At 47.3% G+C, this 27,445-nt stretch overlaps 1 protein-coding gene across 1 annotated transcript in view; it reads right to left on the bottom strand.

The window, feature by feature from the left end:
* Positions 1 to 27,445, bottom strand: part of Shb (SH2 domain containing adaptor protein B) — a 124,319-nt gene that overhangs the window by 29,077 nt on the left and 67,797 nt on the right. Inside the window, exon 3 of the mRNA XM_005008667.3 lies at positions 10,952 to 11,167. Within this exon, the coding sequence (XP_005008724.2) occupies positions 10,952 to 11,167 (216 nt within the window). The remainder of the gene's footprint in view (positions 1 to 10,951; positions 11,168 to 27,445) is intronic.

The raw sequence follows: 27,445 nt of genomic DNA, 5'->3' as shown, positions 1-27,445 counted from the left end.
TTGTAAAGCCAGGTAGCCCCTCACTCTCTCTGCTGCAGGTGTCCCTTTGCGCCTCTGCTCTCTGCTCTCACTGACAATGGCACAGAATCCTCTCAGTACCGTGCCTTGGACTTTTCAGCCTCTACAATCATAGACCAAACTAACTGTCTTTTCTGTATAAATTACCGAATAACATGCATTTTGTTATTGCAATACAAAATGGAGCCTATCAAAACAGCACATGCAAGTGCAAAGTTAGATGATGTACTTAAAGGGCTGGTTGGATATCCAGGTCACTGAGCCCAGCCCTATCCCCATAGGAACCTCTCTGCATCCTCTAAAGGGGGATGCGGCACTCCTGTAGGGCTTCTCCCTTCTCATCCACCTATCACACCAAGGACCACAGTGGTCACCCCCTTTTTCCTGGAACAGCTCTATAGTGCTTCACTCAGGGTTCCCATCACATGCCCCAAGTCTGGTCCTCCTTCTTCAGAACCCTCTTCACTGTCCAGACTCAGGGAAGGCTGTGGCAGTGCACTACACTGTGGGGACAGCCACTGCAGGTGCATCCAAAAGAAAGGAAAATGATAAAGGGAACTAAAATTGCTAGAAGGGTTCCTGGAGTCCAGATAATTCATCGCACAAGTTATTTCCCTGGGCCTCGGTTTCCTTCTCTAAAAACAGGGATAATGACAGCATAGATTCCCTAGGGATCAAATCAAGCAAGGCACAAAGAGATCTCAACAGAGTGCCTGACAGGGACCTATGCTCAATGTTACATATAAATATGTATTGTTGTTATTAACATGCCTGCTGATGCAGACCCAACACAGAGATCTCCACATTAGCTACCAAACCAAGCTCTCCTGGGTCCGCCCACGCCCATTGTGTGCCTTAGCTAACATACTTACCCCAAGTCTCCACTTCTTAGCTCACTGGCTGTGGCGTAGACAAATGAGAGACTACACTGGGTACACAGGGGGTGCTAAGCCTACTGTCCTGAGCTGAGCTTCCCAATGGCAGCAAGCTCCCGTCTAGCCAGCATGGGTGGAGGCATGGAAGGTGGCAGGGAGAGTGCAGCCTGGGATATGGCAACCATACAGGCTCTGGGACCGAGAGATGCAAATAAACCTGCTCTATGTTTCAGCTGGTGGGCAGTCTCCCTCACTAGATCTGGCAAAGCATTTCTGTTCTTCCAAGATACTCTTTTTCCATTAACCATTACAGAAAACTGGGCAGGGAGGTTCCTGTCATGGAAATATCCCAGACGCCCTGGGGCCACCCACTCTTGTGAGAGTACAGACCACAGCAGCAGGACTTGGCTGGCAATCCCTTCACCAACAGCACTGGGGAAACTTTCATTCACAGGTGCCAGCCTGGGAAAACGGTGCTAGGGAAAATGGACAAGACCCCTGCCTGATGGCCTGCAGTCCTGGGGCAGGAAGGACTCCATCAGTGGCTGGTGACAAGTGTCACAGACCCAGCAGCGGAGGGGAGGCGATGTCTGTGTAAATATTGGAAAGGAAGAAGTGACACGATGGGAAGGACATTCTTGGCAGAGGAAAAATGGAGGTGGCCTAAACCTGGAGGATGTAAGAAGCAAAACAATCTGAGCCACGGTACAGAGGACAGATAGCAGGGGCTTCACTGGTTTGGGGACCAACTTGGCTTTGTTGTGAAACATACAAAGGGAGTTTGGCGTTCTGACAGGAAGGGTTTAACCTAGCTCTTTTTAAACAGGATTGCTGTACCAAAAACAGATGAAAAAGAGGGCAGGGGATGTGACAGCCTCTGTGCTTTCTACTGAGTTGTTCTGTGAACCTGTAACTGCCCTGAAATACAAAATTTACTAATTTGAAGAGAGATGGGGGGGGGGGGAGCGTGCACAGGGAAAAGATAGCAGGTCTCCTAGTGACTCAAAGTGGGGCATGGGAGAAAGGAGGTTGGGCCGATGCAGGCTTAGGCCTGAGCACTAGGAGGACAGCTGGCACTACTGGGGAAGGGGCATGTGGAACAAGCTCGGGCCCCTTCCTACCCAGTGAGGTGGCACGCACATCATCATGGGCACCAGCCCTTGCAGCACTGATCAGATGGGACACATTCCTGGGTGGGGGAGAAGGAGTGTGGAGGTCCTAAGCCAAGTACCTATCTTGCAGACCCCTTGGTGGGTGACTTTGGGCGGTCACTGGTACCATGTGGACAGGTGAGGGCCAGATCACGGAGCCCCTTTCTAAAGAGCCTGATACCAAGCTGAGGACAACCGAGAATGACATTCTCAGGCTGGTTTTGAGAGGATACATTTGTCTGTGGATGGAGGGGAATGGGGGACCACAGAAATAGGGCACCAGTGTAGCTGAGTACATGTAGGTGACTCTGACAGCACATGACTACCCATGGCCCAACAGGGAGGACCACTGTGTGGGGCACAGATTTGTGCTTAAGGGACAGCATGGGGTCCACCAGGACAGGACTGGTGTGCACTTCACCAGAACAGCTCCTTCTGCTAACCCTGTGGCTGTGGGAAACAGGAGGATGGGCTTGGGGAGGACATAAGGCTGGAGTGAGGATCAATTCTGCCATTGGCTCAAGAGAGGGAGAGGGACCAGATGAACTGTAAATCACTTTCAGCTCTGGCATCCTGGAGCTCCAGTATGGGGATTTCAGCTAAAATAGTAGTTCCAACAGACCTCCTGCCACAGCGGAAGGAAGAGGCGGCATAATAGACCAGCGACTTGGGCAGGAACCAGTTCTGCAGCACAACCTATCAGGCCCTTGGTGCCCGTCTGTTCGACTAGACTCAGGTCACCTGACTGGTTCCACTTAGCCTTCAGGGGCCACCTCTTCCAGGAAGCCTTCCCTGACCTTACTCTCTCCAAACTCATTTTGATCCCAGTGCGTGGTACCCTGCTCACCAGTTTCCTTATTTGGCTCCTTGTGAGTCCCTGAGGACAGAGTCTGTACCATATGTGCCCCTGAGCCTAAGCCTACTATAGTACCTGCAAGGTAACAGGTGTTCCATGAATGCTAAATGAGGAAGCTTAATGAGCTGCTGTTTTGCTTTACTGGGAAAAAAGTATCAGTTTTGCTATCAGATAAATTGGATAAAACCTCAGAACATCCTAGTCAACACTAATTCTCCCCTGAATTAATTTATGCATTTACTGGCAAGCTTAATAAAGCAGCCATATATTTTACAGAGAACAGGTGGTGATGAATGGCAGGCTTAATTAGGCAAATCATTTCACCTAAAATACAAATATATAAACTCCAAGGGCAGTGACTATGCAGGCAAAGAAAAAAAAAACATTTTTAAGAACAAAAGCTGCAAGCACAACTGCTTTCATCCTTTCTAATTAAGTTTCTCTTTAATCTGCAATTTGAAATGGCAATTCTTCTAATTTAGTGATTTTCTGTAAAAGATAAAGACACAATCCCTCAAAAGAATATCTACATTTAGAGGAAAGATATGCTACCCCTGTGAGCTGTTAGAGTGTCTGAGTCTAATGAATTCCACCTATAGACAATTAAAAAGAGAAGTGAGACTCCTGCAGAGGGGAGAGACAGTTGAAGCTAGGCAGAATGAGGCGCTGGGAGCTCACCTGACTTTGGTCCCAGTGACGGGACCTGGTTTTGGATAGGTGGCCTGCTCAGTGTCTTTCAGGGCTGAGCCAACCAGCTAGCTACCTTTCTTAGCCCAAATGTCTTCCTAAGAAGTGGAAGACAGCTCAGCCTTGCAAAATCAGCTTAAAGGTCCCGGTTTCTGAGCCGCTTCCCTCATCCTTCCTCTGGATTTCTGGAAGCCAGCAGCTTTCTTTCCATTTGTGTTACAGGCCTTACACCAAGCAGTTCTGAAGTTTGGTCACTCCCAATGACAGAAGACTAAGCACCTTTGTTAGCACCAACTCTCCTAATAATTCTGGCACAGGGACAATGTTGAGGGGCTGCAGGAAGGGTGTGCTGTCCAGGGTTTTGAAGTCCAGGGGCAGAATGAAGATGACCTAACCCACGCTGAGAATGTCTTGCTGTGTCTCACTTGCCTCTCAGCCTCTTGCTCCGTCTCTGTGACACCCTGAGGCCTCTGGGGTCTGGCACAGTTGAAACTGCTCCTCCACAACACTTTCCCGGCCCCCGCAGAGCATAAACTTTTCCATCTCTTGCCTCATGCTGTTGGTATCCCTCCTGGACACCCACCCCACTCTTCCCAGTGAACTTGGCTGTCCTATGGGCAGTGTAACTTTCGTTTCCTTCTCCAGCCCCTTGTATGCTTCTAAATTCGCAGCAGAGCCTGGCACGGGGAGGGTGCTTGGGAAGTGTGTGCTGAGATGAGCAAATATGTTCTTCAGGGTGCATCTCCCTCCTATTCACTGTCTAGAGAAGGCCACAGACAGCAATCTCTAGAAAAACCAAAGAACCTTGAAAGCACAGCGCTACTGTACTTACAAACTCTCAGGACTCCCCAGAGCTCTAGGCAAACTCACTGTGGAGCTCACGGTGGTCAGGAACTCAGCTCCAGCCTGACCTCTCAGATGCATCTTTCCCTGTAACCCTTCTGGATTCCAACCCAACCTCAGGTTGTAGTCACTAAGGATGGTGAGTGCCCACATCTGCTGTCTGCCTTTTGACCTTGCTTTGTCTGTGTCAGGCCTTTGGAATTCCCTTTACTATCTGCTTGCAAAAATTCCAGCGATTACTCAAAGATCAGCTTAAAGTATCTCCCCAGGCAAGTTTTGCCCAAGAACTCCAGATAAAATTCCTTTCTCCTCTGAGACCTGATGTCCCCTCAGTCTGTACCACTGTCCCAGTCCTGCTCCCTCAGAATGATGTTCCACATCATCAAGATCATCATCAAGATAGGCCCCTGTGCCTCAGGCTCCCCTGCTGGCACTGGCATCCATCAATGGTCATTGGCTGAAACAGGGCCAGGAATAGAAGGACTAGAGAAGCTCTGCGTCATGTAAAGGGGTGTGGACTTAGGATTCAGGACGCCCTGGGTTTGAATCCACCTCTGCCATTATTTACTGGGTGACTCTGGGCATGTTGTTTTTAAATTCCTTTCAGCTTTAATTGCCTCATCTGCAAACCAAGGCTGACAATGCTTCACCGTGAAGAACTGTAAAGATAATTAACAACAGATGGTATACCAAGGTCCTGGCAGACTTCTCTCATAGCCACATGAGTGCTATGCATTCTTTTCATATACTCAGGAGGGCAAGGTACCCTGAATCAGAAACAAATTTCTTTTTCCCCAACTTCCCTGGATTCCTGACAAAGATGAACTTTGGAAGGAGCAGAGACTGTACTCCGATGTTTCCTGTTTAGCCCGAGAGCCTAGAACAGTGCCTGATACACAGCAGATGGGCAATGTCTGTTGAATGAATGACTCTGCCCAGGTCAGGGGGACTATGAAATCTTCACTCACTTGTCAAAAAGGAGAATGAAGCACTGGGATTTAGCTCAGCAGTGTAAGTGCCTGCCTGGCAAGCTCGAGAACATGAGTTTGATCCTCGGTACCAAAAAACAGGGAATGCAGAAGTTGGGCACCCTCCTCTAATTCTCTTAAAATAGCTTTGAAAAACGGTTTCACTCCATGGTGCATTGAAGAACATACTTTCCTCTGATCTTTATCTCGTACCTGATGAGGTTGTGCTATCACGATGTGTGCTTTCATACACAAGCCCCTGTGTGGTTGTATCACTGGCAAAGCTGAAGGGGCAAGATGCCATGCCACACAGCAGGGCCCCAGCCGCAGCCTCCAGCCCGTGGGCCCCCGGTCTGGGAGGACAGATGCTGGTAGCCTCTTCTCAGGTGCTCAGGTGAGGCTGGTGTGCCTTCTGGGTTTAGACTGTTCCACTGCTGCTGGCTGGCTGGCCACCACCTTTCCCCCAGCTCTGGCACAGGATTGTGTGCTTTAGGCTCATGCAGTGAGGCTTAGATTAAGAACAAGAAGCTGTGTGTGCATAGAGCGGCTTGCAAGCTGTCCACTGCCAAAGTGGCATCTTCACCTGAAGTGAGCACAGGCCACATGTACACCATACAGAGCTGATCAGAGCCTACAGACCGCTCCAGCCTGCTACTGACTCCCACTGAACACTCCAGGCACACAGGCAGAGTTCAGGCCCCCATGGTGTCCCCTCCATGCATCCCTGCTGTGGGATCCTGTGCACGGCCCACAGCCAGGCAGGGAGGCCAGAGGGAGTAAAAAGGGGGGATACATAGGTTCAGGAGGCAGAGTGGACTACCTGACCTCTGGGAGAACAAAAACCCCATAAATGTCCACAACAACGCACAAACATTTATGGATTACTAAAACCCTGCTCCTATGACAATAGGTCTCTGCTGGTTCATTTCAGTTTTCCAGATGTATGTAGTCAACAATCACTCAAATGTCCCACACCTTGCAGGTCTCCCAGCACCATCCCAGAGGAGACAGGGAGATAGTACACAGGAACAACAGGAAGCAAAACATCGTGTGCACAGGCCACAGGGGCATCCGTGGAGTTCGGGACCTTAACAGAACTTTTGGCTGGTTTTCCCAGCACCTGACTTAGGAATTTAGCAAATACCTTGGTGCTCATGTGCCAGGCACAGAGTTGGGTGGGGACCAGGTGTAAACAAGCAGCCAGGGTCTCTGATCTTATAAAGCTCCACCCACATTTAGGTCTTTGGCCAAACAGAAGGGAAAAACATAGTCTATCAAATCTTTGAGTTTTCTTCCACCCAAGAGACAAAGCTATAAATGGAAGATGTTTTTCTTTTCATTACTAAGTGAATTTATTCATACGTCAAATAGAAAAACCAACTGGAAAAACCTGTCCCTCAGTAACATATTAGCCAAAGAAAGTGATCCCAGTTCTTTAATTGAAACCCCTCTTTGTGCGGAGACCTGCTGTTCACATGTGTTAAACATTAATTACGAATGTTACTCATTACACAGTAAAAGGCTCCCGTATAAACATGATTGCTAATTTCCTTGCAGGCCCAAGGCACTCTGGGAAGTTGTGCAGGAGATGGGAAGCATCCTGGGAACTGAGGGAGGCCAGCAGTGAGAAGGAAATGGCATGTGGCTGGTGTGACAGGTGGCAGTGGCCAGGTCTAAGATTCCCTGAGGAACTGTCTGAAGAGGCCAGGCATGTTTTGTCTGAGCACCCGAGGGTGAGTCACAGGCTTTGGGGGAACAGCACACAACATCAGTATTACCAGCCACAGAGCGTTTGCATTTGTGGAGGACAGACACAAACCACAAGGTCAACCCAAAACAGGCAGGCACAACTGTGTCTGCCTCAACAGCCCGAGCCTGTGATGGTGGGCCTTTTAGAACTCACTGACAACAAACAGTTGGCTACAGCACGGGTGCCACAGGTCAGCCACGACTGCCCTCACCACCTGACCCCAGAACAAGGTGAAGGGCATGTTTAAACAGACCTTTCTGTGCTCAGGTATCAACGCCTGCACAGAAAGAGCCAGTGGTGAGCAGCCAGACTGATCTCAATTCACTGCAACGTGATTGTGGGTAAGATCCCCTCACTCTGAGCCTCAGGATGGTCATCTGTGTGACACAGCAAAGCAACCCCACCTTGCAGGGCTTTGAAGAGTTAACTATGCCAAGTTTGTAATTGCTGCCCAATAAATTTTAGTTTCCTGCCCTCTCCCCTCCTCCCTTATCTTAACAGGATTATTTTAAATTACCCAACTGCGCTGGCTCAGAGATGACTCACAACTGTTTCGGAAACAGACATACCTAGTACCTTACTTCCCTTTCTCTGCCCTTACAGCCTCAACTTGGTGAGGCTGCGAATATACCAAATCCAAGGGGGAGGCTGCCTGAGGAGTGCACACCACAGCAAAGCACCCACACGCTAGCAGTGACAAGTGTGCACCGGGGTGCTCCAAAATAAACCCAAGAAGGCACAGCAGGAGCACGAGTGAGGGGGGGGCAACCCAATGCGGAAGGAGAGTGGGGAAGGCTCTTTGGATGGGTGAGACAGTGCCGCTGCCTGAGCCGAGCTGCAACCTCCCCTTCCTGGCTTCACTCCCACTTGATGCCTAATGCACAGCATGTGCTCAGTGCACTCCAGGTCCTCAGAGGGGGGTTTCCTAGATCAGCAGCACGAGTACCATGGGTTAGAAACGTACATTCTCATACCTGCCCCCAGACCCACTGAGCCAGGAACTTGGGGTTAGGACCCAGCAATCTGTTAACACTTCCTGCACGTTCGAGCTGGAGCCCTGACCTAGGCAAATCAAGCAATCCATATCACGTCACATCCGTCAGACAGCAGGCACTCTTTCAGACCTGGAGGGCCCACGGGGCCGTACCTGGGAGGGAGACCCAGGTAACTGGCAGATACAGCTGTTACTGGAGTGGAGACTTGGGATTCTCTACAGGAGAAGCATTTTCACAGCCCTCCTGACTTTACACTCCAGGCCTAACTGGTAAAGGGCTCTGCCAGTGGAGCCTCTGAACTGCTATGTGACTCTTTTTATAGTGCTGGGCTGTTTTTAATGGATTAATTAAATTTTATTTCATATAGCGAGCCTTTCCTGAATGCCAACCATTCTCCCATGCATGGATTATAATGTCTTTCCATCCAGACCTTCCCAAGGATCATCAGAGATCCAATGTGATAAGAGCTGGGACTCTCCCATTTTACAGAGGTGAAAACTAAGGCTTGGGGAGACTAAACAGCTGCTTGAGATCCTGAAGACGAAGCTGGTGATGGTGGAGCTGGCATGTGAACCTGGGATGGTCAGACTCGTGCCCCATGAGTCTCAATGTGCAAGACACACTGTTCTAAACTTTCTAGAGCACAGAAACCTGCAAAGGAGCTCCAGGGGGAGACAGACAAACATCCAAAATAACTATGCTGAGCAGAATACCTATGTGAGTCATATGTCTGTCTTCTATCTCTGCTGGCTGAACCGAGGATGCATGAGACAAATCTTTGGATGAGTCACAAATGAAATAACTTTGTTTCTCAGAAAGTCTGCAGATGCCCTGCATCACGTTTCCCACCCTCTGGGCCTGTGCATGGCCAAGTACTCGGCCTTTCATTCCTAAGCAGCTACACTCCAGGTCTGACAAGTGGAGCCAGTGAGCTGCTGTGCTGCATCATTTGATGCTAGGTGGTCTACTCATCACTTGCCCACTTTTGCTTAGAAACTGGACAGGACAGGCTGATACTCCATACCTTCCCATAGCGCTGCGTCATTCGAGGGACACTGAAGGTGTCTGAACCCTTTCAGCCTGTTAGTCAACCTGACAATTGCAAAAAGAAGTTCAGCGATGGTACAGACTCCTCCCACATCTGGAGGAGCATGGCAGGGCCAACTCTCCGATTCCTTTGGGTCAACAGGTGAGAGGAGGCTGTAAATGTACTGGAGGCAATGGGGTGACCACGGATCATCAGCCACAGGGCTGTCTGTGCATTTGGCTCTCAGACAAACAGATAGTGATACAGGGAAGAAGTGAGGATACAGAGAGAAGAGAAGTTGACCTTGTGGAGCCCACAACCTGGCAGACAAGACCCACACCCACAGAAGACCTGTGGTGGTATGAAAATGCTTTACCATGGACAATGTGCAGAATGCTGGATAGGCCCAGGGAGGGGACAAGGACACCTGTGAGACACAAAGCTACAGGAGGGCTCACAGAAATGGCAACATTTGAACCAGGCCTCAAAGGAGGTGCAAGACTTCTCCAGAAATGGTAAGGCTGGGAAGGGCAACATTCCAGGCAGAAAAATGGAATGTGCCTAGGACATAGTATTTCACAAGAACTAAGTACGAGCTATACGTACTAGAGTATCTAGAGATCAACTGAGGGTTGCAGGTGGGAGTCAGGCTCATTAGCAGGCTAGAAAGGGAAGCAGGATCTAGCTGTGTATGAGTAGAGATTTAAGGCAAATAATTAAAAAAAAAACTCTCCCTTTAAGGTCTCCAGTGTGGGAAGAAGTAGTTGTTGCATGTTTCTGTTTACATGTCTAAACTCAGATGCATTCAACTGTTCTGGCTTTTCAGTTCTTAATATTAAACACAAACGTTTCCCTGAGTGGTCATAAACCCAAGAACATCATTTACTAGTGGCCACATGATATTCTACCACATGGATGCACATGTCTACATGGATGGACATTTCAGTTTCTCATTTCTCATGACTATGAACAATATTTTTTCTGAATTTTCGATCTTTAATTTGGCATACTTTCTCAGGAGTTGAGTCATGCATGGTGGTGCATGCCTGTAATCCCAGCACTGAAGAGGCAGAGGCAGGAGGATTGCTAGGAGTTTGAGGTTGGCCTGGGCTACAAAGTGAATTCAAGGCCAGCCTGAACTATACTGTGAGAAAAAGACAGGGGAAAAAAAATCTCAGGAGTACAATTAGAATCAAAAGGTAAAAGTGGGTAACATGTGGCCACACCATGTTCCAAAAGGCTCATGGGAGAGAAGCTTTAGGACTGTGATGGACAGGCAGATTCTAGAAACCTAGTCCTGGTGGAGGGAGGAGCCACAAGAGATGCTCAATGGGCTCATGGCAGGAGGAGGGAGGGGGCTAGGTGGCCACTGGGGCCAGGATGTGTCCTGTATTCAGAGCAGGTTCACACCGAAGGTGGAATGGGAAACACAGTGGCCCTGTGAGCCATGTGGACCACGCTATCCATGCAGGACTGCACGGGGTCATGGGGCTCCATCAGGCCACTGCACCTGCTCTGCAGACAGGTTTCTCAGCATCTGGGGGCTGTCTTTAAAGATGGTAGGAGTCCAGAAACAGGACTCTAGACATCAGACCTGACTTTTTCTTTGGCCTTGGGGAACCTTTAGTACTAGGAGAAAGGACACCCCAAATAGATTGTCAAACAACTCCAGAATTTCTCCCTGGGCAGGCTGGGGGCCTGTATGTATTCCCTTTGTCTGCAGTAAGTACTGGGAAGGCTGAGGGGCAGCTATCTCCAGAGCGGCACCAGGTGCTCCCTACCTGCCAAGGCAGGGATGGTGACTCGATTCCACTCCCATGGTTGGTCGTACTCATCAGCAGGCCTGTCATCATCCTGGGGCAGCTTGCTTTCCCTCAATCGAGGGCTGACCGTGCTCTCCGAGTCAGAGTCGAAGCTTTGGCCTTCAGGTTCATAAGGGGTGTCATATAGTTGGATACCTTTGTGCTGGGACCGGACACTTTCCTGCCTCTGGAACTCTGTAGGTAAAAAAGAAGGAAACAGAGAGGTAACGGACACGCAGCATATACTTCTCCCTATCCGGGATCCCTGCTAGGAAATCCACCTGAGCTCAGAGCTGCCAGGCATATGAGACCAGTCCCCTTGCTTGACTGCCAAATTGAGGGGTCTTCCCCATGGGGGCAGTTCCTCACACTCTCTGGACTTCAGTCCCCATGTGTACAAAGTGGAGCTGGGCCCCAGATGATCCTCAAGTTCACACCCCGCTCACAGCGTCACTTAAAACACCAACAAGCAAAAGGAACCTAAGATCACTACTTGTTCCCTAAGTGACACTTCCACAGTCCCTGCCCCATCTAGTCTTCCAAACGGAATGAACACATCCAGGGGATTTCAGAGATGATGTTTAGTTTCACTTCTGAGTGAGGAAGGGGAGCTCTCTTCAGCAGAAGATGCCAAGGCCAGTGTCACGGCAGCCCGAGGGGTGGCTGTCTGTCTAGCTGAGGTTCCAGATAGGGAACTGACATTTTGGTGGCTGCTTATTTCAGGAAAGACAGTAGTGGCTGGAAAGACAGGTGATAAGATACTAAAATCAGGTGCTCTCTTTTGGGCCACACTAGGAACCCTGGGGACTTGGGAAAGGTTCATAGTACAGGCTGCTCCTGGGAAGCTCATGATTTCCAAGAGACAACACCACTCCCTAAATCACCACAACATTTAGGGTGAAAGTGAGCTTGGTGTAGGGGCTGGAAGAGGCAAGACAGGAGCAGAATGTGTTGGCATTCGAGTTGACAGCTATTACAAGTGAAAACAGGCATGGATGACCTTCACTGTGGTAGGATGAGGCAAGCCAGGGCAGTGTGGTGGAAAGAACATGCTCCCTGCCCTCTTCAGGTGTTACTGTGGTAATATACTACATGTAACAGTATTAGCCTCAACCAACCACGCAGGTCTCTAACTTTAAGTATGTTCATGCTGTCGTGCAACCATTACTCACCTCCATGTTCAGGACTCTTTCTCATCTATCCAAACTGAAACTCTGGGCCCATGATAGACACTAGCTCCCCATTTCCTTCTCTCTCGCCCCCGGCAATCACCACTGTACCATCTCTAGCAATTGACAAGTGGAAATCATTCAGCATTTATCCCTGGTGAGAAGCCTGGCATCTGGCACCTGGCATCATGTTTGCAAGGGTCTCCCGATAGTACAAATTCCATTTCTTCTTAAGGCTCCATCTACTTCTGCTGCACAGCAGGTTCAGGGTGAAGGAGAAGTGAGACCAGATAAAAAAGGGGTGAGGGTTGCGACAATAAGATGTTTAAAGACATGGCAAGTGCTCCCCAAACTGGAGTTCTGACAGCACATAGACATGACAGAAGCCCATAAGGATCAAGGACCTTGAAGAGCAGCTGAGAAAACATACGTGACTGACACAGGCATTTCCAAGAAAGAAGGCTGTTTTTGGCTTTGGCTCCAAGGCCACTTCATAGAGATGATAAAAATTCCCCCATGTCAGAAGCTAATGACACTGTGCAGTGATCGTTAATGTCTGCATTAGTTAACTTTTTACTGGTCTTTCCCAAACTTCATTTAATCACATGCCAACTTTATGACTTGTGCTGTTTTCAAGTACTACCTGGGTTACTGACTTTATTCATGTTGTTAAATAAATTCACTCAAAAAGGACATTATATTGCCATCCCTGTAAGTCATTATCTTTTGCCAAAAATAGATGCTACATACACAAAATACATGAAAACAGAAACAAATAGGTAGGTATGAGCGCTTGCAGGAGGGAGCCTGGGGCTTGCTTTCTCTCTGCTGAAAAGGGGGATTTGCAAGTATTGGACAGATGGTGGGAGTGAGGATATGCAAGCAGTACACACTTTCTTTGGTGCTTTAGAAAGAGCGCAAACGAAGAGGGAAGGATTTTGTGAATCTATGCATTTTAGGCCACTTAAGATCATGACTCCCATAAGAAAGTGTCCCCCACTTTGTCAAAACACAACTACATGAAAACTAGAATCACTTATTGTTTTTCAGGATGATGCTCCTCTTTTTTTTTATATAGAGGTTCTGAGAAGAACTGAGGACACGGGCACAACTGATAAGGAATTGACCTGAAAAACCACCTTCTTCATAGGGAGGACCAGCAATCACTTTGTGGTTCGCCCTACAGTTACGAAGCACTTCTCATGTACATCAGCACTTAATCTAAGAGCACCATTGAGTAATCCACAGATGCACCTCTGAGCACCTGGCTCAGACCCTCAAGCCAGCTCCAAATACTCAGGGAGACTACACAGACAGAAACCACTCTTTATCCCAAATTCCAGTTGATTTATGAAAGTCTCTGATGCCAGCAATAAAGTAAAATGCCAAATGCACATACTGAGTATTAGACTGTATTCATCAGAGACAGGTATTCTACACAAATACCAGGCTGAAGGGAAAACACGTGCTATGAGCAGATTAGCTATTAAGTCAGAGGGACTTGTGCTGCATCTTTCACGCACAATTTATTGTTCCAGAAGCATCTGTGCCTTACCAAAGCTGTCTTTGTAATGGCATGCAGTTAAAGCAGCGGATGTCATAATGATAATCACTAAAACAAACCCCCTTCCGTATTACATGGTAGATTCAAATTTTCATTAAGGCCTAACAACAAAGAACAGTTAAGTAAATTATGGCACATTAACTGGATGGAATATTAAGCAGTCATTAAAATGATAAATTGGAAAATAATATAGCCACACAGGAAAGCATGCATGAAATTATGCTAAACAAAAAAGTAAAACATAAACCTGTTTATGTGTTGAGGTTATAAGTGTGTAATTCAAGCTTCCTAAACAGCTGTGGGCAACGTGAACAACACCCCAAAGGGAATCCTATTCCTTGCTGGGGAATTGTTCAAAAACCAGCATCACACATTTTGCCCACAGTATCTAAACGCCATCAGCAGCAATGTCCTAAGTATAGCTACATATAAATAAAAAGCTGAAAGCCAATATGGGAAGGTAAAAGGCTATTGGGTAGAAGGGAAGAGATTATTGCATAATTATTTTGGAAAGTTGTTATAAATAATGAATAAGGGTGCTAGTAAAGATGTAATTAAGACAGAAACGTGGAAATAAATCCGATGCTCAGCAGGTTGTGTCTCCAGGGTCTGTGCATGTGTCGGCAGCAGCGGGCTGACTCTAGGGAAGGCTCATTTAGACAGCAGCTCTTCTGCTGGACAGTTTCACCAAGACCCAGCAAGTCTAGGACCACCGTGTGAGGATAGCTTGCAAGGCAGGGCTGTTTCCTGCCTGATGTCCACACCCATGCTCCTTATTAGCCAGACCTACCAGTCCCGAGACTGATCTAATAGGGGACGTATGTTTTAAGTCATAAGCTATCTGGACATCCCCGTATACACATTCATGGAGAATGACCTCTAATACTGGGTGGCAGGCTGTGATTTCATGCCTTTTAGGCAGCAAGCAGAAACATTAAATTGACAGGGTGGGGATTTCTGTTGACCTCAAGCAGAAAGGTTTTCAAGTGGAACTAAATATAAGAGAAAGAACAGGAAAAGGAAGCACCTTCTTTACAGTCGAATGTTAAAGCTGGAAGGGATCCTAAGAATTTGCCTGGGCATTGCTGCCAGAAGGCTGGCAGATGTGCTGCTCACAGACCAAGGCTGCAAGGAGCCCTGCATGTGGGAATATGGAGGAGACAAGGGCTGGCGACAAGAGCTCAGAGAATAATCTTCGTCCGGGCCCAGGACAGGCCTATGTAAAGGGGATGGGGATAGTAGGAAAGAGGCTTACAGACATTTCCTTACCCCTGCTAGCCCCAGTTTACAGACAAGCTGCATTTTGCTCCTGTACTTAGCAACTCTGCCTTTTTTATTTTTATTTTTTGATCGACTTTATAGTCTAAAGCAATTTTAGGTTCACAGCAAAACTGGAAGGTAGAGAGGGACCCCACAAAACCCTACCCCCAGACATGCACAGCCTTTCCTATTCCATATCCACATACCCCATCAGTTCTGGTACGTTTGTTACGACTGAGGAACCTAGACTGACACACCATAGCCACCTCAAGTCCACACTTGCCCTTAGGAAGCACTCTCGGTGTTGCACATCCTATGGCAAACATATAGTGACAAAAACCCAAAACAAAACACAAACACAGTGACACGTATCCACCATCACAGTGCCACACAGGCTGTTTTCAAGTCCTCAAAATCCTCCGCACTCTGCTCCTTACTGCTTTCCTCCAAATCTCTGGCCACCAATGATCCCTATCCTGTCTCCTCCCTATCTTTTCCTTTTCTGCAGTGTCATATAGTTGCCATCATCAGTATGTAAACTTTTCAGATTGGCTTCTCTAAGTAAAACGATTTTAGTTTCCCCTTTTCTCAACAGCTTGCTTATTTTTAATATTTCAGCAATATTCTATTGTCTGGACATACCACAGTTATCCATTCATCTACTCAAGGATGTCTTGGTTGCTTCTAGTTATTGGCAATTATAAATAAAGCTGTTGTAAATACTCATGTGTACATTTTTGTATGAACACACATTTCACTTCTTTGTGTAAGTACTGGGTAGTAAGACTGGTAGATCATCTAAGAGTAAGTTTATATGCAACGTCCTGAATTGAATCTGATGTTTAGTTTTATAAAAAATTGCCAATCCGTCTTCCAACATAGCTATACCATTGTTTGCTTCCACATGAATGAATTTCTATTGTATGCTTGTATTTATATTTTATTTTTTGTTTTTGGCTTTGGCTTCTAGGAAGCTCAGAGTTAATTCTGATGTTCAACCTAAGCAATTTTGTTCTTAGGTAACTGGTAAATTCACTCACCTTTCCTTCTATATAGATTCTGATTTATATTATAACAGGTTTATTATAAACATTTCTTTTTATTATGGACAGATTTCATATTTTGAAAGTAGATGGACACACTTGTAAGTGAAAAAAATACATGGCACCTGGTGGCAAATTATTTTTTTATCAGCGAGAAGACCAGAAGAAAACAAATCTTGTCTTTACCTTTTAACCTACCCTTCAGGGACAAAAGAAAGAGGCTTGGCTTCAGTCTCTGGCAATGCTGGCAACCACCTGTCCTCATACTCAATCAAGTGTCTACTGAATGTACGAGAGGAGACTGGTGGCAGGGCAGGTGGGACGTGAGACCCTCAGGGAGAGACGGTTAAAGGCCCTGACCCGCGCTCCTTAGTGGGAGCAGATTTCATATCACAACCCAAGAATGAGGGGGCGGATTGCAGCAATGGGAACCAGAGGAGCCTTTAAGAATTTAGACATAAGGTCACAGCACAGTGGAACAACAAAGGAAATGGGCAGAGGATGGTTGCAGACAAACTCAATGCCCAGTGGACTGGAAGCAGGGGGCATACACAGGCTTCCCAGAGGGATGGAGGTCTTATACGAGGCCAATAGGAGCTGAAGCTGGAGCCAGGGAAAATGGGTTTCTGGTTGACTTAGCATACTAATAGGAAGTACCCCCAGAGAACAGAGAGAGCTGCCCAGAGTCTCTGGGCAGGGTGAAGCTGGGTGGGTAAAGACAAGGTGGCACAGACATGTAAGAGTTTCACTAGAAATGACAGATCCTGCCTACAGGCCCCTCCCAGTCAGGCTTGTCTGGGAACCCAGGGGAGCTGCCAAATCATAGAGTGGTAGAACTCAGTAGGGAGCTGTCACGCTAAGTGCTGCTATCACATACAGCCTAAGAAACCTCTATTTTACCAGTGGTGGGCATACCTGGCTGTGCCATCAGCATCCCAACCATCTGACCTCTCCCTTACATGGCTACACAGCACCAGAGAGCCCATGCCCAGCATGCCAGGACTGCAGGTCACTGAAACTCAAGAGTTCCATCCAGCCTTTGGTCAGAAGGGATCGTATTACTGGAACAACGCACCTAGCATAGCCCGGCACTGCCCCGCAACGACACCTGGAGGGAGGAAGAGTCTGAAGTCCAGGATTTGACAAGTACACAGCATCGGGTGGGGGCTGAAATATGGCCTGAGCCGAAGCCATCTCCAGTGCCTGCTCTACTTGGGGCAAGGTGCCTGTTTCTTCATGTACGGAGGGGCAGACAATCGTGGCCACCATAGAAAGATGAAATGAATCCAACACATACACCAAGTGTAAATGTCAATTACCACCTCAAGGGCTTTCCTGGAACTCCACCTCCAAGAATACTCTTCCTCTGAAACTGGCTCTTGCCCGAGTCTCAGAGGCCTACTTACTCAAACTGGACAGGACAGCTCTGTGTTGGAAATGGGTGTACATTTCTATTTCTGTATCTTTGGGTGTACAACTTCTATTTTTTTTTTTTTTTAATGCATCATATGGGCTTGTAACAACTTCTGATGTCAGTTGCTGCACTGGCACTCTAATAGTGTGTCTGTCCCACCACCCCTCCCATGGGAGCTGATCCCTGGATCAGCACCTATAACATGAAACATCCAGGGAAGGACTCAACTGTAGCTAATCACCACATTTCATAAACGTGCAAACAGGCCTGCAGAAGGGAAGAAAGTGCAGTAGGGAAAAGGCCTAAAGATCCTAATTCCTGAACTAGGGCACATCTTGGCTTTCTTAACACTGATATTTCTCTTACCTATGTGTCTTGTTTTGGGCAGACTTGCTGAGGTGTCAAAGAAGCCACACGCACATCCAGTACCTCAGACCAAGGATTGAGTACCCCATGAGTAGTAGGTGCTGTCCCTAATTAGACACTCAGACAAAACCACATCAAAGGGGAGAGGGTTTTCTCCCCATCTGAATTGTTCGAGCATCTGCTGGAGAAAGACCTTTCCTCTGCGTGGAGGCTTCTTTGGTATCTGGTGTTCAGGTGTCCTGGAGAGTGCAGGTCTGCAGGCTCAAGCGGCGGGAGTCTTTTTGGGTAGGTGCAGCTTGCCTTCACAAGACAGGGCAGCTACAGACAGGGTGCCCCACTTCCTCCAGCCAGGTCAGCTTCTGGCACTGTCACAGTGGACTTTCTCTGCAATCTCTTTTCCAGGTGTGAGCCCAGGGTGTGCTCTGCAGAGGCAGGGTGTAGAACAATGGTCCCCTTAGCGGGTCAGTGCCTGGCAGTCTACTACTATTGTGCCTATTGTTACTCAGCAAATATGTGCTGCTTGCTGTTTTGTGCTCAGCCTGAGGGTGAAGAAAGACCAGGTCTGGAGTCAGGAAGCTGGACTTGTTCTTGGCCCGTCATTTGCAGGGAAGACACCTTCTCATAAGCTCCTCTGGCCTAATGTACCAGAAGGCAGACAGAGCCTGTGTACCTGATGACAAGAAATGTGCTTTCATTATGATTTAGAAAGCCATGTGGGCTTTGTCCCAGGAGCTCACAGGTGCTCTGTGCCATTACTGCTGTGTCCTTCAGCCAGCCCGTCACTCCGCATCTTCCAGTGGCTGCCTTCACGTGCGTGCGGAGGCCGCTGGGTGGCAGCCCGTCCCACTCCGGCGGCATCCCCCATGGAGACCCACTGAGGCCAGCTCCAGGGGCTGAGGGAGCGGCAAATGGGTTTCCCTTTGCAGAAGCCACTTCCTCAGCTTTCTGATTCCAGGTCAACTCTAAGAAATAAATTTGTAGGCAGCAGGGATCCTGCCTGCTTCTCTTCCTCAAACACTGATGGAGTCCATAGTATGTGCTGTGCTGGACCCTGGGCCAGTTGTTGGGTGAGTATAAGGTGTCAGACAAGGCTGCTGGTCCTCAGTGAACTCACAGTTCAGCAGGAGAATCAGGACGACATCATCTATAAGCACTGAGTTAACTTTCTAAGAACTGGTAGGATACTACAAGTGGAAAATCTCTACCTGGCTTAGTGTGACAGGTCACAGTCAAAATGTAGACACACTAAAATACTGTATATACCAACTGCAGGCTATGGATAAGAGGTATATATGAAACATATATGAATTTCACACTTAAATCTTAATCTCAACCCCAATGTACCTCATTATTTATATGTAAATGTCCTCAAAGCCAAAAAAATCTGAAATCCTAAACGTTTTTGGCCCCAAGTATTCCAAATACTGTATTATGTTTTATCTTACAGAACCTGAAGCTCAGATAGGTGCAGAGAAAGATACTGAATCCAGACCCAAAAGTTCTGAAAACCTGAAAAAATAGATGGTATTTAATATAATCTAAAGTCCCTGTGTAAGGAGAGCCTTTGAGCGTTAAGGAAGCCAAGGGACCTATCTTTTGTTATATGGAATCAAGGGCCCAGAAAACTATTACCTAAGAAAAATGGGAAGGATTGGACAGGTGAGGCTGACGTTGCCAGGAGAAGCAACTGGGCAGCATAAGCACAAGCACTGCTGGGTAGTGAAGAAAAAGCTGGGGCATCGTGAGGTAGAATCAGAGAGTTCGCTTCGCCCTTAACCTGGTGCTCATGAAGTTACACCAGGGAGTGGATGGGAAGCGGCTACAAAAAGAGGTGCCAGATAATGAGTGGAGGGGGCCTGCAAGGCCACGACAAGGCATACATGAAGACTTCGATAGGCAAGAACTTGGAAAAGGCAGCCAACTACCTTTGTGGGGTCTGTGTCCTAACACACACAAATCCTTGGAAAGAAACACTAGGATGTGGTATTCAGCCATCAATAATCCCAAGGTTGGATCCTCCAAATAACAAGGGCTCCATCTTCTCAAGGGGTAGACAGAAGATGCTTAGGGTCCCAGAGACAAAAACAGGCTCATGTCAACAGCTTCCAAATGTGGAGATGCTGCATTCCTCCCCACCCAGAATGAGAGACTGCGGCAGGCTGGGTGTAGGGTGCCACCAGCATCCTTAGGGCAGCCCTGGGAGGATAGGTGCCCACTGATTCCCCACATTGTAGACAGAGGCCAGGGCACAGAAGAGACTTCCCGCAGCCTCTATTCTATAGTGACCCATGCATTCAGCCTTATCTTCTGAATATTGACAGACTGTACTTGAGGGGAGGGAGGCAGGGCACGCCACTGATGCAATCTTCCATTCTGCTAGGCACAGTAAGGCCTTAGCTTCCAGAGGGGCCTGGGGCCACACTCTAATGTGATAAAGCCACGGGAGTGGGGGTGATTCATGCAGAACAGTCACAGCTGTACCCCTCATTCCAGGAGCTTCACCCTTGCCATCCATTTCCATTTCCATGTCTCACGGAATCTCAGAGCAAGCCTTGGAGGAGCTGTGACACCATGGGTCCCCACCTACTGAGATGAAGTCCACAGCCTACATGGGGGAGAAGGCGGGGCAGGGGCAAAAAACTGGATCCCCAGTTACTGGTCACAAACACTCTAGGAACCACTGAGAGCCTGAACTGTGCTAAGTGCATCACACATCTGGTGTCTCCTTTAGTTACCATGACAACTGTAAGAGATGGCACTGTCATTTTATGGATGGCCACAAAGCAAGTTAGTAGAGAGGGGCAGCCTGGTTCCAAAGCCCATGCTCTCAATCAAGCTGCCCTCAATTCCACCTTTCCAACCCAAGTTGGTGCCCCCTTCATTTACTAGGTACAAAAAAGAACATGTACAAAGCAGGTCAGCAAGGGAAGCAAGCCTTAGGTGGTCCTGGCCCATAGAGCTGAATGACACCAGGCAAGTCACTTTCTGCCTCTGGTCAACAGTTTGCTTATCAGAGTATTGGGTCACCTTAGGGGGTCCCTCTTGGCCCTGGGGTTTATCTGATAAGGCTCATAAGCAGGTCCCACAGGCAGCATTGCAGCCAGTCTGTTAGGAAAGCAAAGGGCAGTATCCGGAGGCGGGAGCTGTCCATCAGGGAAATAGCCAACATGCTTTAAATGTTGCACAGTGGCAGCTGACACACACTGCTGGTCCAAGTCTGGTTGGCATTTTGCCAGAAATTGTAGGCGAGCAGCAGATGCAGGGTACCACCCTCCCAGGACACGGCCAGGGCCCTCCCTCCTTCAGGCATTTCTTCCTCCACATAGACCTGATGATGGACCTGCTCACCTGTCCTAAGGTCTCTCCGCCATACTGGTCAAAGTCCACCTATATACTTGGAGCTGGTCAACAAACTGCTGCCTCACCGGGTGCTGCTGGGCTGGCATCATGTCACCTACCCAGTGCAGCTGCCAAAGCAAAAGCAACCTGCTGAGATCTGGGGAGCTCTCTAACCAGTCTTCCTCTCTCTGGAACCTCTTCAAGTGAAGAACTAATCCCTCTAGGGACTAAGAGACAACTTGGCCGTCTGGGTAGTGGTGATGAGCTGCTGGCCCGGGACCAGCCTGGTTCTCTGCTTACCAGCTGTGTGACCTTGGCTAACTGTCCAATCCACTGGGGCCAAGATTCCTCCCAGATGAGGCAAGAGGGGTTGAGCCAGATGATCTCGAGGTTCTTTCTGACTTGAGTCCCTTTGCGTGATTCTATGGAGAGCAGACAGTCACACAGCACTTCTGTTCTAGTGCTGAGCTCCCACATTTGAAGAAGGAAGGGGAAATATACAAGAGCACATAACCTGCCAATGTCTGGGCCACTGATCTTGGTGTCCTAACCACCTCCAGCAAACTCTTCCAAAAGTCATCCATACATTCAACAAGGAGAACCCTGCCTAGTGAGAAGCTCCAAGGCAATCAGAGCTATGCTCTCCCAGTCTGGGACACTTCACTGTGTAAGTTAACTTGGCTGTGCCCAGGTTATTTGGTCAAAATTTATTCTGGATAGTTAGTGGCCCTATTTTTGGATAATATCAACATTCATGGGTAAACAAAATAAAGCAGACTGATGGCCCCTTATCCAAAAGATGGGCTTCATCTGATTAACCAACAGCCTGCATAGAACAAAAATGTCAATCCTGCCCTGAATAAGAGAGAAAGAATTCTGCCTGGCTGCCTTTGCACTGTGACATCAACTTTCTTTCTGCCTTTGGCTCTCATACTTTTATTTTTATTAAAGTTTTTTAATTTATTTTTATTTTTTGAGATAGTGTCTTGCTATGTAGTTTAGGTTGACCTTCAACTTATTATATAGTCTAGGCTGGACTCAAATTTACATCACTCCTCCTGCCTCAGCCTCCTGAATGCTGGGATTACAGGGGTGTGCCACCACACCCACCAGTGTTCTCATGATTTTAGACTAGGACTTCAACTACCACTGGTTTTCTGGGCTTCCAGCTTGCCAACACACTAGCAGATCTTGCAATAAACACACACATGCATACACACAAGCATTTGCATGCCCTACTGGTTATGTTTCTCTATAGAACTCTCAGTGACCTGACACATGCCTCTATGATGATTTTTCTCACTCTTGAGCACGTGGGTCTTGTGTGTGTTCCCTTCTTAAGAAATCCAGTTCCTAACCGGGTATGGTGGTGCACATCTATAATACTAGAACTCTGGGAGGCTAAGGCAGAAAGACTGGAAGTTCAAGCCTGGCTTGGACAACTTAGTGAGACCCTATCTTGAAAAAAGGAGTGGGGGCTGGGGATGTAGCTGAGTATGAAGGTCTTGAGTTCAATACCCAGTAGCACAAAAGAAGGAGATGATGAAAACAAAACCAGTTCCTGCCTCCAGCAGATCAACAGAATGAGGTGTATAAGGAAACCTCTATCATGGGGGCAGTGTGGTTTGCACCATTTTTCCTGACCCCAAAAAACTAGGCATACAGTCCTTAAGCAGGATATACAAGAACCATTGCAAAGTTACTGTGAGCCCAAGGATCTCAGTGTGGACCTAGTTGGCCCAGGAGTGTGTGACCACCTGCCAAATTCAACCCAAATTTAACAAAAAAGGCAAAGAGTAACACTCTCTCATTCCACATATCAGTGTACAGACACAAAACCCTTTGAATTATTTGGTTCTTCTAGCCTACCTGATTACTGAAGGATCCTGGTAGGCAGAGCCTGCACTCCCATTTAATAGAGGAAATGGGAACAATCAGAATTGAAGAGATCTGTCCAAGTCAGAGGGTGAGGAAATCAGTGCAGTTACTGAGTAAGGAGTTTCACAGCTCCTACTGTGCTGGCTCTTCCAGCTGTACTGTCACATCTTGTGTTTCTTGGTGTCACAGCACTCTCTCTGTCTCTGTCTCAGTATTTTTTGTTTTATAGAAGAAAGGGGAAGTGGAAGGTGTGTATGGGATGCTACACACAAGAACTGGGGGCCTGAAAGCTGCTGCTGTTCCCCATATTCTTATGGCGCGCTTCCCTACCAACAGCTGTTCCACACTACACCATCCAAGTAGCCATCCCAAGAATTATTGGAAGAGAAAATCGGGTAGGATGATGTGCGTGTATGGAAAAACACAGTAACAGGCCCTGAAGAGATGTCCTGCAGAGACTGGATACTGGGTGAGAGCAGTCATCATTTCTGGTACAGGAGACGAGAAGCACTGTGGATCACAAGCAGAGGCAGCCTGCGCTCAGGGACAGCCTCTTCCTACTGGCCTGCCTCACTCAGAGCCCCAGTTTCAATTTCAAACACTGCTTACTCAGAAAGCCCGGTTCCCTGCAGTTTGGGACACAGAATAGTAAACACAGTGTGCGGGAGGCAATGTAGGAGCTCAAACACGGTATCAACAGTGTCCTGGGCCACTCCTCCCCTCCCCAGGGCCGTAAAACTTGTCACTTTCTAGCAATTTCCACACTCAGCCGCTACCCACACCATTTCTTCTGAGAGTAGAGTTCAAATCTAATCCATTTTGATACACCCCATGTGACTGCTAGCACAGAACCTGGTTCCACAGATGCTCCAAAAATATTGGTTGAAGAATGATATAAACATTGGTTACAGAGAGATAAACAAACAGTCTTCTGCTAATTCAGATTTTAGCACAGAAAAGATATTTTTAAAACATTTGTCTGCTCAGGAAAGGAACTGTACTCACAGACTACTGGAAGGAGTATAAACTGGTGATGGCCTTGTCAGAAGTAAAGTATTAGATCTAACAAAAATTATACATCGTATGGCTTGAAGTTCCAATCCTAAAAATACCCAGACTCACATGCGAAAATAAATGCACGTGGATGTTCACTATGCATAGAATGTTTGAATACACAGTACTGCGGTCACATTATACAACTAGTCACAAGGACTAGTGACTTTGGGCAAGATCTGCAAGAAAGGCAGCAGTATGAAGAAAAAACGTGTTTATGGATACATATAGATCTCTTCTTTTGCAAACAAGTGGCAAGGGACTAAACATGCACAGATTATTAATGATCCTTGTCTCTGCAGGAAGGCTTTTTCCCTTTCCTTTGTGCTGGGCTGGGAACTGAACCTAGGTCCTTTGCACTGAGTTATACCTTTGTTTTGTTTTAATTTTGAGACAAGATCCAAGTCAGTAAACTTCCTAGACTGCTAAGATTGTAAGTATGCACATCACAGCTGGCCAGACTTCATTTTTTACTTGCCATATGTGTAGGCTGAATTTTCCTATCCAGAGCACCAATTGTTTAAAATGCAATGATGACATGAGTTTTTATTTTAATTTTTTAAATTTTTGGTACTGGGGATTGAACTCATGACCTTGCATTTGCAAGGCTGGTGCTTATGCTGCTGAGCTAAATTCTCAGCCCAACGTGAGTTTTTAAAAGGAAGTTATGTCAGGTATGGTGGTGCATGCCTCTAAACCTAACACTTGGGAGGCTGAGACAGGAGGGTTTTCTGAGTTCAAGGCCAGCCTAGATTACCATATGTGAGAGTTCAAGGCCATCCTGCAGTAGATAGACACCATGTCTCAAAAACAAAACAAAAGGAAGAAAGAGGGGGTGCAGATGTGGCACACATAGACCATCCTCTTACTCCTGTTCACAAGCAGCACCTACTGAGTATCTATATTGAGCCAGGAGTTTTACATTAACCCCAAGGAGATGGGGAAACTGAAGCTGAGACAGGAAATACAAATAACTAGGACTGTGGGCTACGTTAGGATTTACCTTGTCTGCTTTGCATTTCGGTTATGGAACCCACAGCTTCTGCTTTGGTGATTATTTCCAAACAACTTCTATCTCATGTCATGTTCACATACCCAAAGTCTTTAGGAAATGAAGTATCTTAGTCACTTTTCCTTGTTGTGGAGACACAATACCCAACACCTACAGTTAAAGGAGGAGAGGTTTGTGTTGGCCCTAATGTCAGTCTGTGGATGGCTGGCTCCAAAGGAGAAGCAGCTTGGCAGAGGAAAGGCTATTTACGCATGGCAACGAGGAATCCAGTGGTGATGGGAGAAGCATGGGAAGGAGACACACCCTTCAAGGTGATGTCCGCAGTGACCTGCCTCTCCCAGAGGAGAGCGCATTTAGCTATATAAATTCATCAGTAAAGTCCACTGAAAAGTAGAATGTAGTTTCCCTATGATCCAATCACCCACCAAAAGCCTGGCCTACGAGGGGAGGAGTTTGGGAGACATCTAGATACACACCACAGCACAAAGAGTGGAGTAAACTAAGTTTTGGCTTTTAACTCCAAGATGCCCATTTTAATAACCTCATGCCCCCTCAACATATGCCTTAGGCTCAGAGGCTTCAGATTATTAAAAACACATTTTAACGAAAAGTGGCTGGCTCTTAGCACAGCAAATGTGAATGAAAGCTTTCCTCAAAGCATGGCTAATGATGGATAAAATCTCTTTTTAGGACCCATGTTTTCACTGCAAAGGGCCTGCATCCTCTAGGGGGCTTGATAATCTTTCTTTTAAGCAAAGTCAAGGTGATACTTACTGCCCAACTTTGATCCGTAACTGGAACTAAAAACCTCAACGGTGAACAAGGACAAACAGGTTGTCCCTCAGGGAGGAAGGTGAAGAGTGGCTCCTTGTTGAGTGATCAGAGGGTACAGCAGCACGACAAGGTCTAATCCACTGACTGACAGGGTCCGCGGCTCCACAAAGGAAATGTTCTTTAGGGGCAAGACCCAGAGTCCCCATGCTGGGGTAGAACCCCACCACTTGGCTAGAAGAGTAGGAAAGAGAAGGTGCAGACACATGGATCAATCACACTAATTCATCTCTCACTCGCTCGTCCTAGTGTGCACCTCTGTGGCTAATTAACAGGGGAACACTGATCAGAAAAACTGGGTCCCTGCCTTAGACTCGCCAGAGCCAACACGTACTCTTCTTGGGGCGACTTGGTAATATTTGTCATCTGTTCCAGTCCCACCAGGCCAAAGGGCTCACACTGTAGCAGAGGGACAGTGGAGCTACTCAAGTATTTTGAGGAGGCAAAATGGTAAGTAGAGGCCTGGGGTCTGCACCCCCTGACTTTACATGCTGAGGGGGATGGGCAAGCCATGTCCCTCTGTCTTACTTTTCTCTTATTTTTGGGACAAAATACCTGACATCCAAAGTTAAAGAAGGAAATGGATATTTAGCTCACAGTTTATAGAAGCTTCAATCCATAATCAGCTAGTTCCAAGGCAGGAAGCCACATTGTAGAGGGGCAACCGTTCATGGCAGGGGAAGACAGTAAAAACAGAGAGAGAGACAGACAGACAGACACACAGCCTCTTTCTATCCTTTATATTATATCCAATATTGTATCCAATCTGCTGGGATCAAGGTGGTGCCAATCCAATCGATCAGTGGGCTGATCTAGCAATCACCCACCCTTAATCCCAGCATCACACTATGAATCAGTCACACATTCAGCTACCTCCAATAAAACTCTATAACTGTGTGAGGCTTTAGAGGGACATCTAGGCACAAACCATAACACTCCCAAGTCTGTTTCATCAAATTTTAGGCTGGATTCTCACTGTTGCCCTATCACCACACTCAGGGAGGTGTAAGTGAACAAGATGGCACCAATAAAGTTAGTTCATCAACCAAGGGTCTGACAGCAATGTCATCTGTTGAGTGGATGTAGCCAGAATTATATGCCACAGAAGCCAGAGATGGGATCAGGGCCTGGGAGCAGAGTGTGTGCGTGTACACATAAGCATTCACACACAGCCCTGTAGCTGGCTTATGTCTGAGCCTCCCTTCCAAGCAGGTTTTCTCTGTAGAGAGTATAAAAACTATTTCTTATCAGGTATGTACAGGCAAGTGTCTCAGCCACAAGGCAGTGGCAGATGAGATGAGTGACACGGGAAGAGATTTTAATAAAATGACAAGCAGCAGCCCATGTTACAAGGAAATCCCAGAGATTTGTTGGAGACCTTCCTCTTCCTTTCTTCTAGAGTGAGACGAGGCTTAGCACTTGCATTTTGGATTAAGCCTTGTGATCCAGTGAATGAGACTAGGAGGTGAGGAAAATATGATTAGAAGGAAAAGGAAGTCACAGGAAGAAAAACAAGCCTGTATCTATAAATAAGACAAATAAAG

This window comes from Cavia porcellus, unplaced genomic scaffold (assembly GCF_034190915.1).
Source record: "Cavia porcellus strain 051 isolate PalLab524CR breed Dunkin Hartley unplaced genomic scaffold, mCavPor4.1 scaffold_1, whole genome shotgun sequence".
In the NCBI taxonomy this organism is placed as follows: Eukaryota; Metazoa; Chordata; class Mammalia; order Rodentia; family Caviidae; genus Cavia; species Cavia porcellus.
This window is presented reverse-complemented; position numbering and strand designations above follow the sequence as displayed.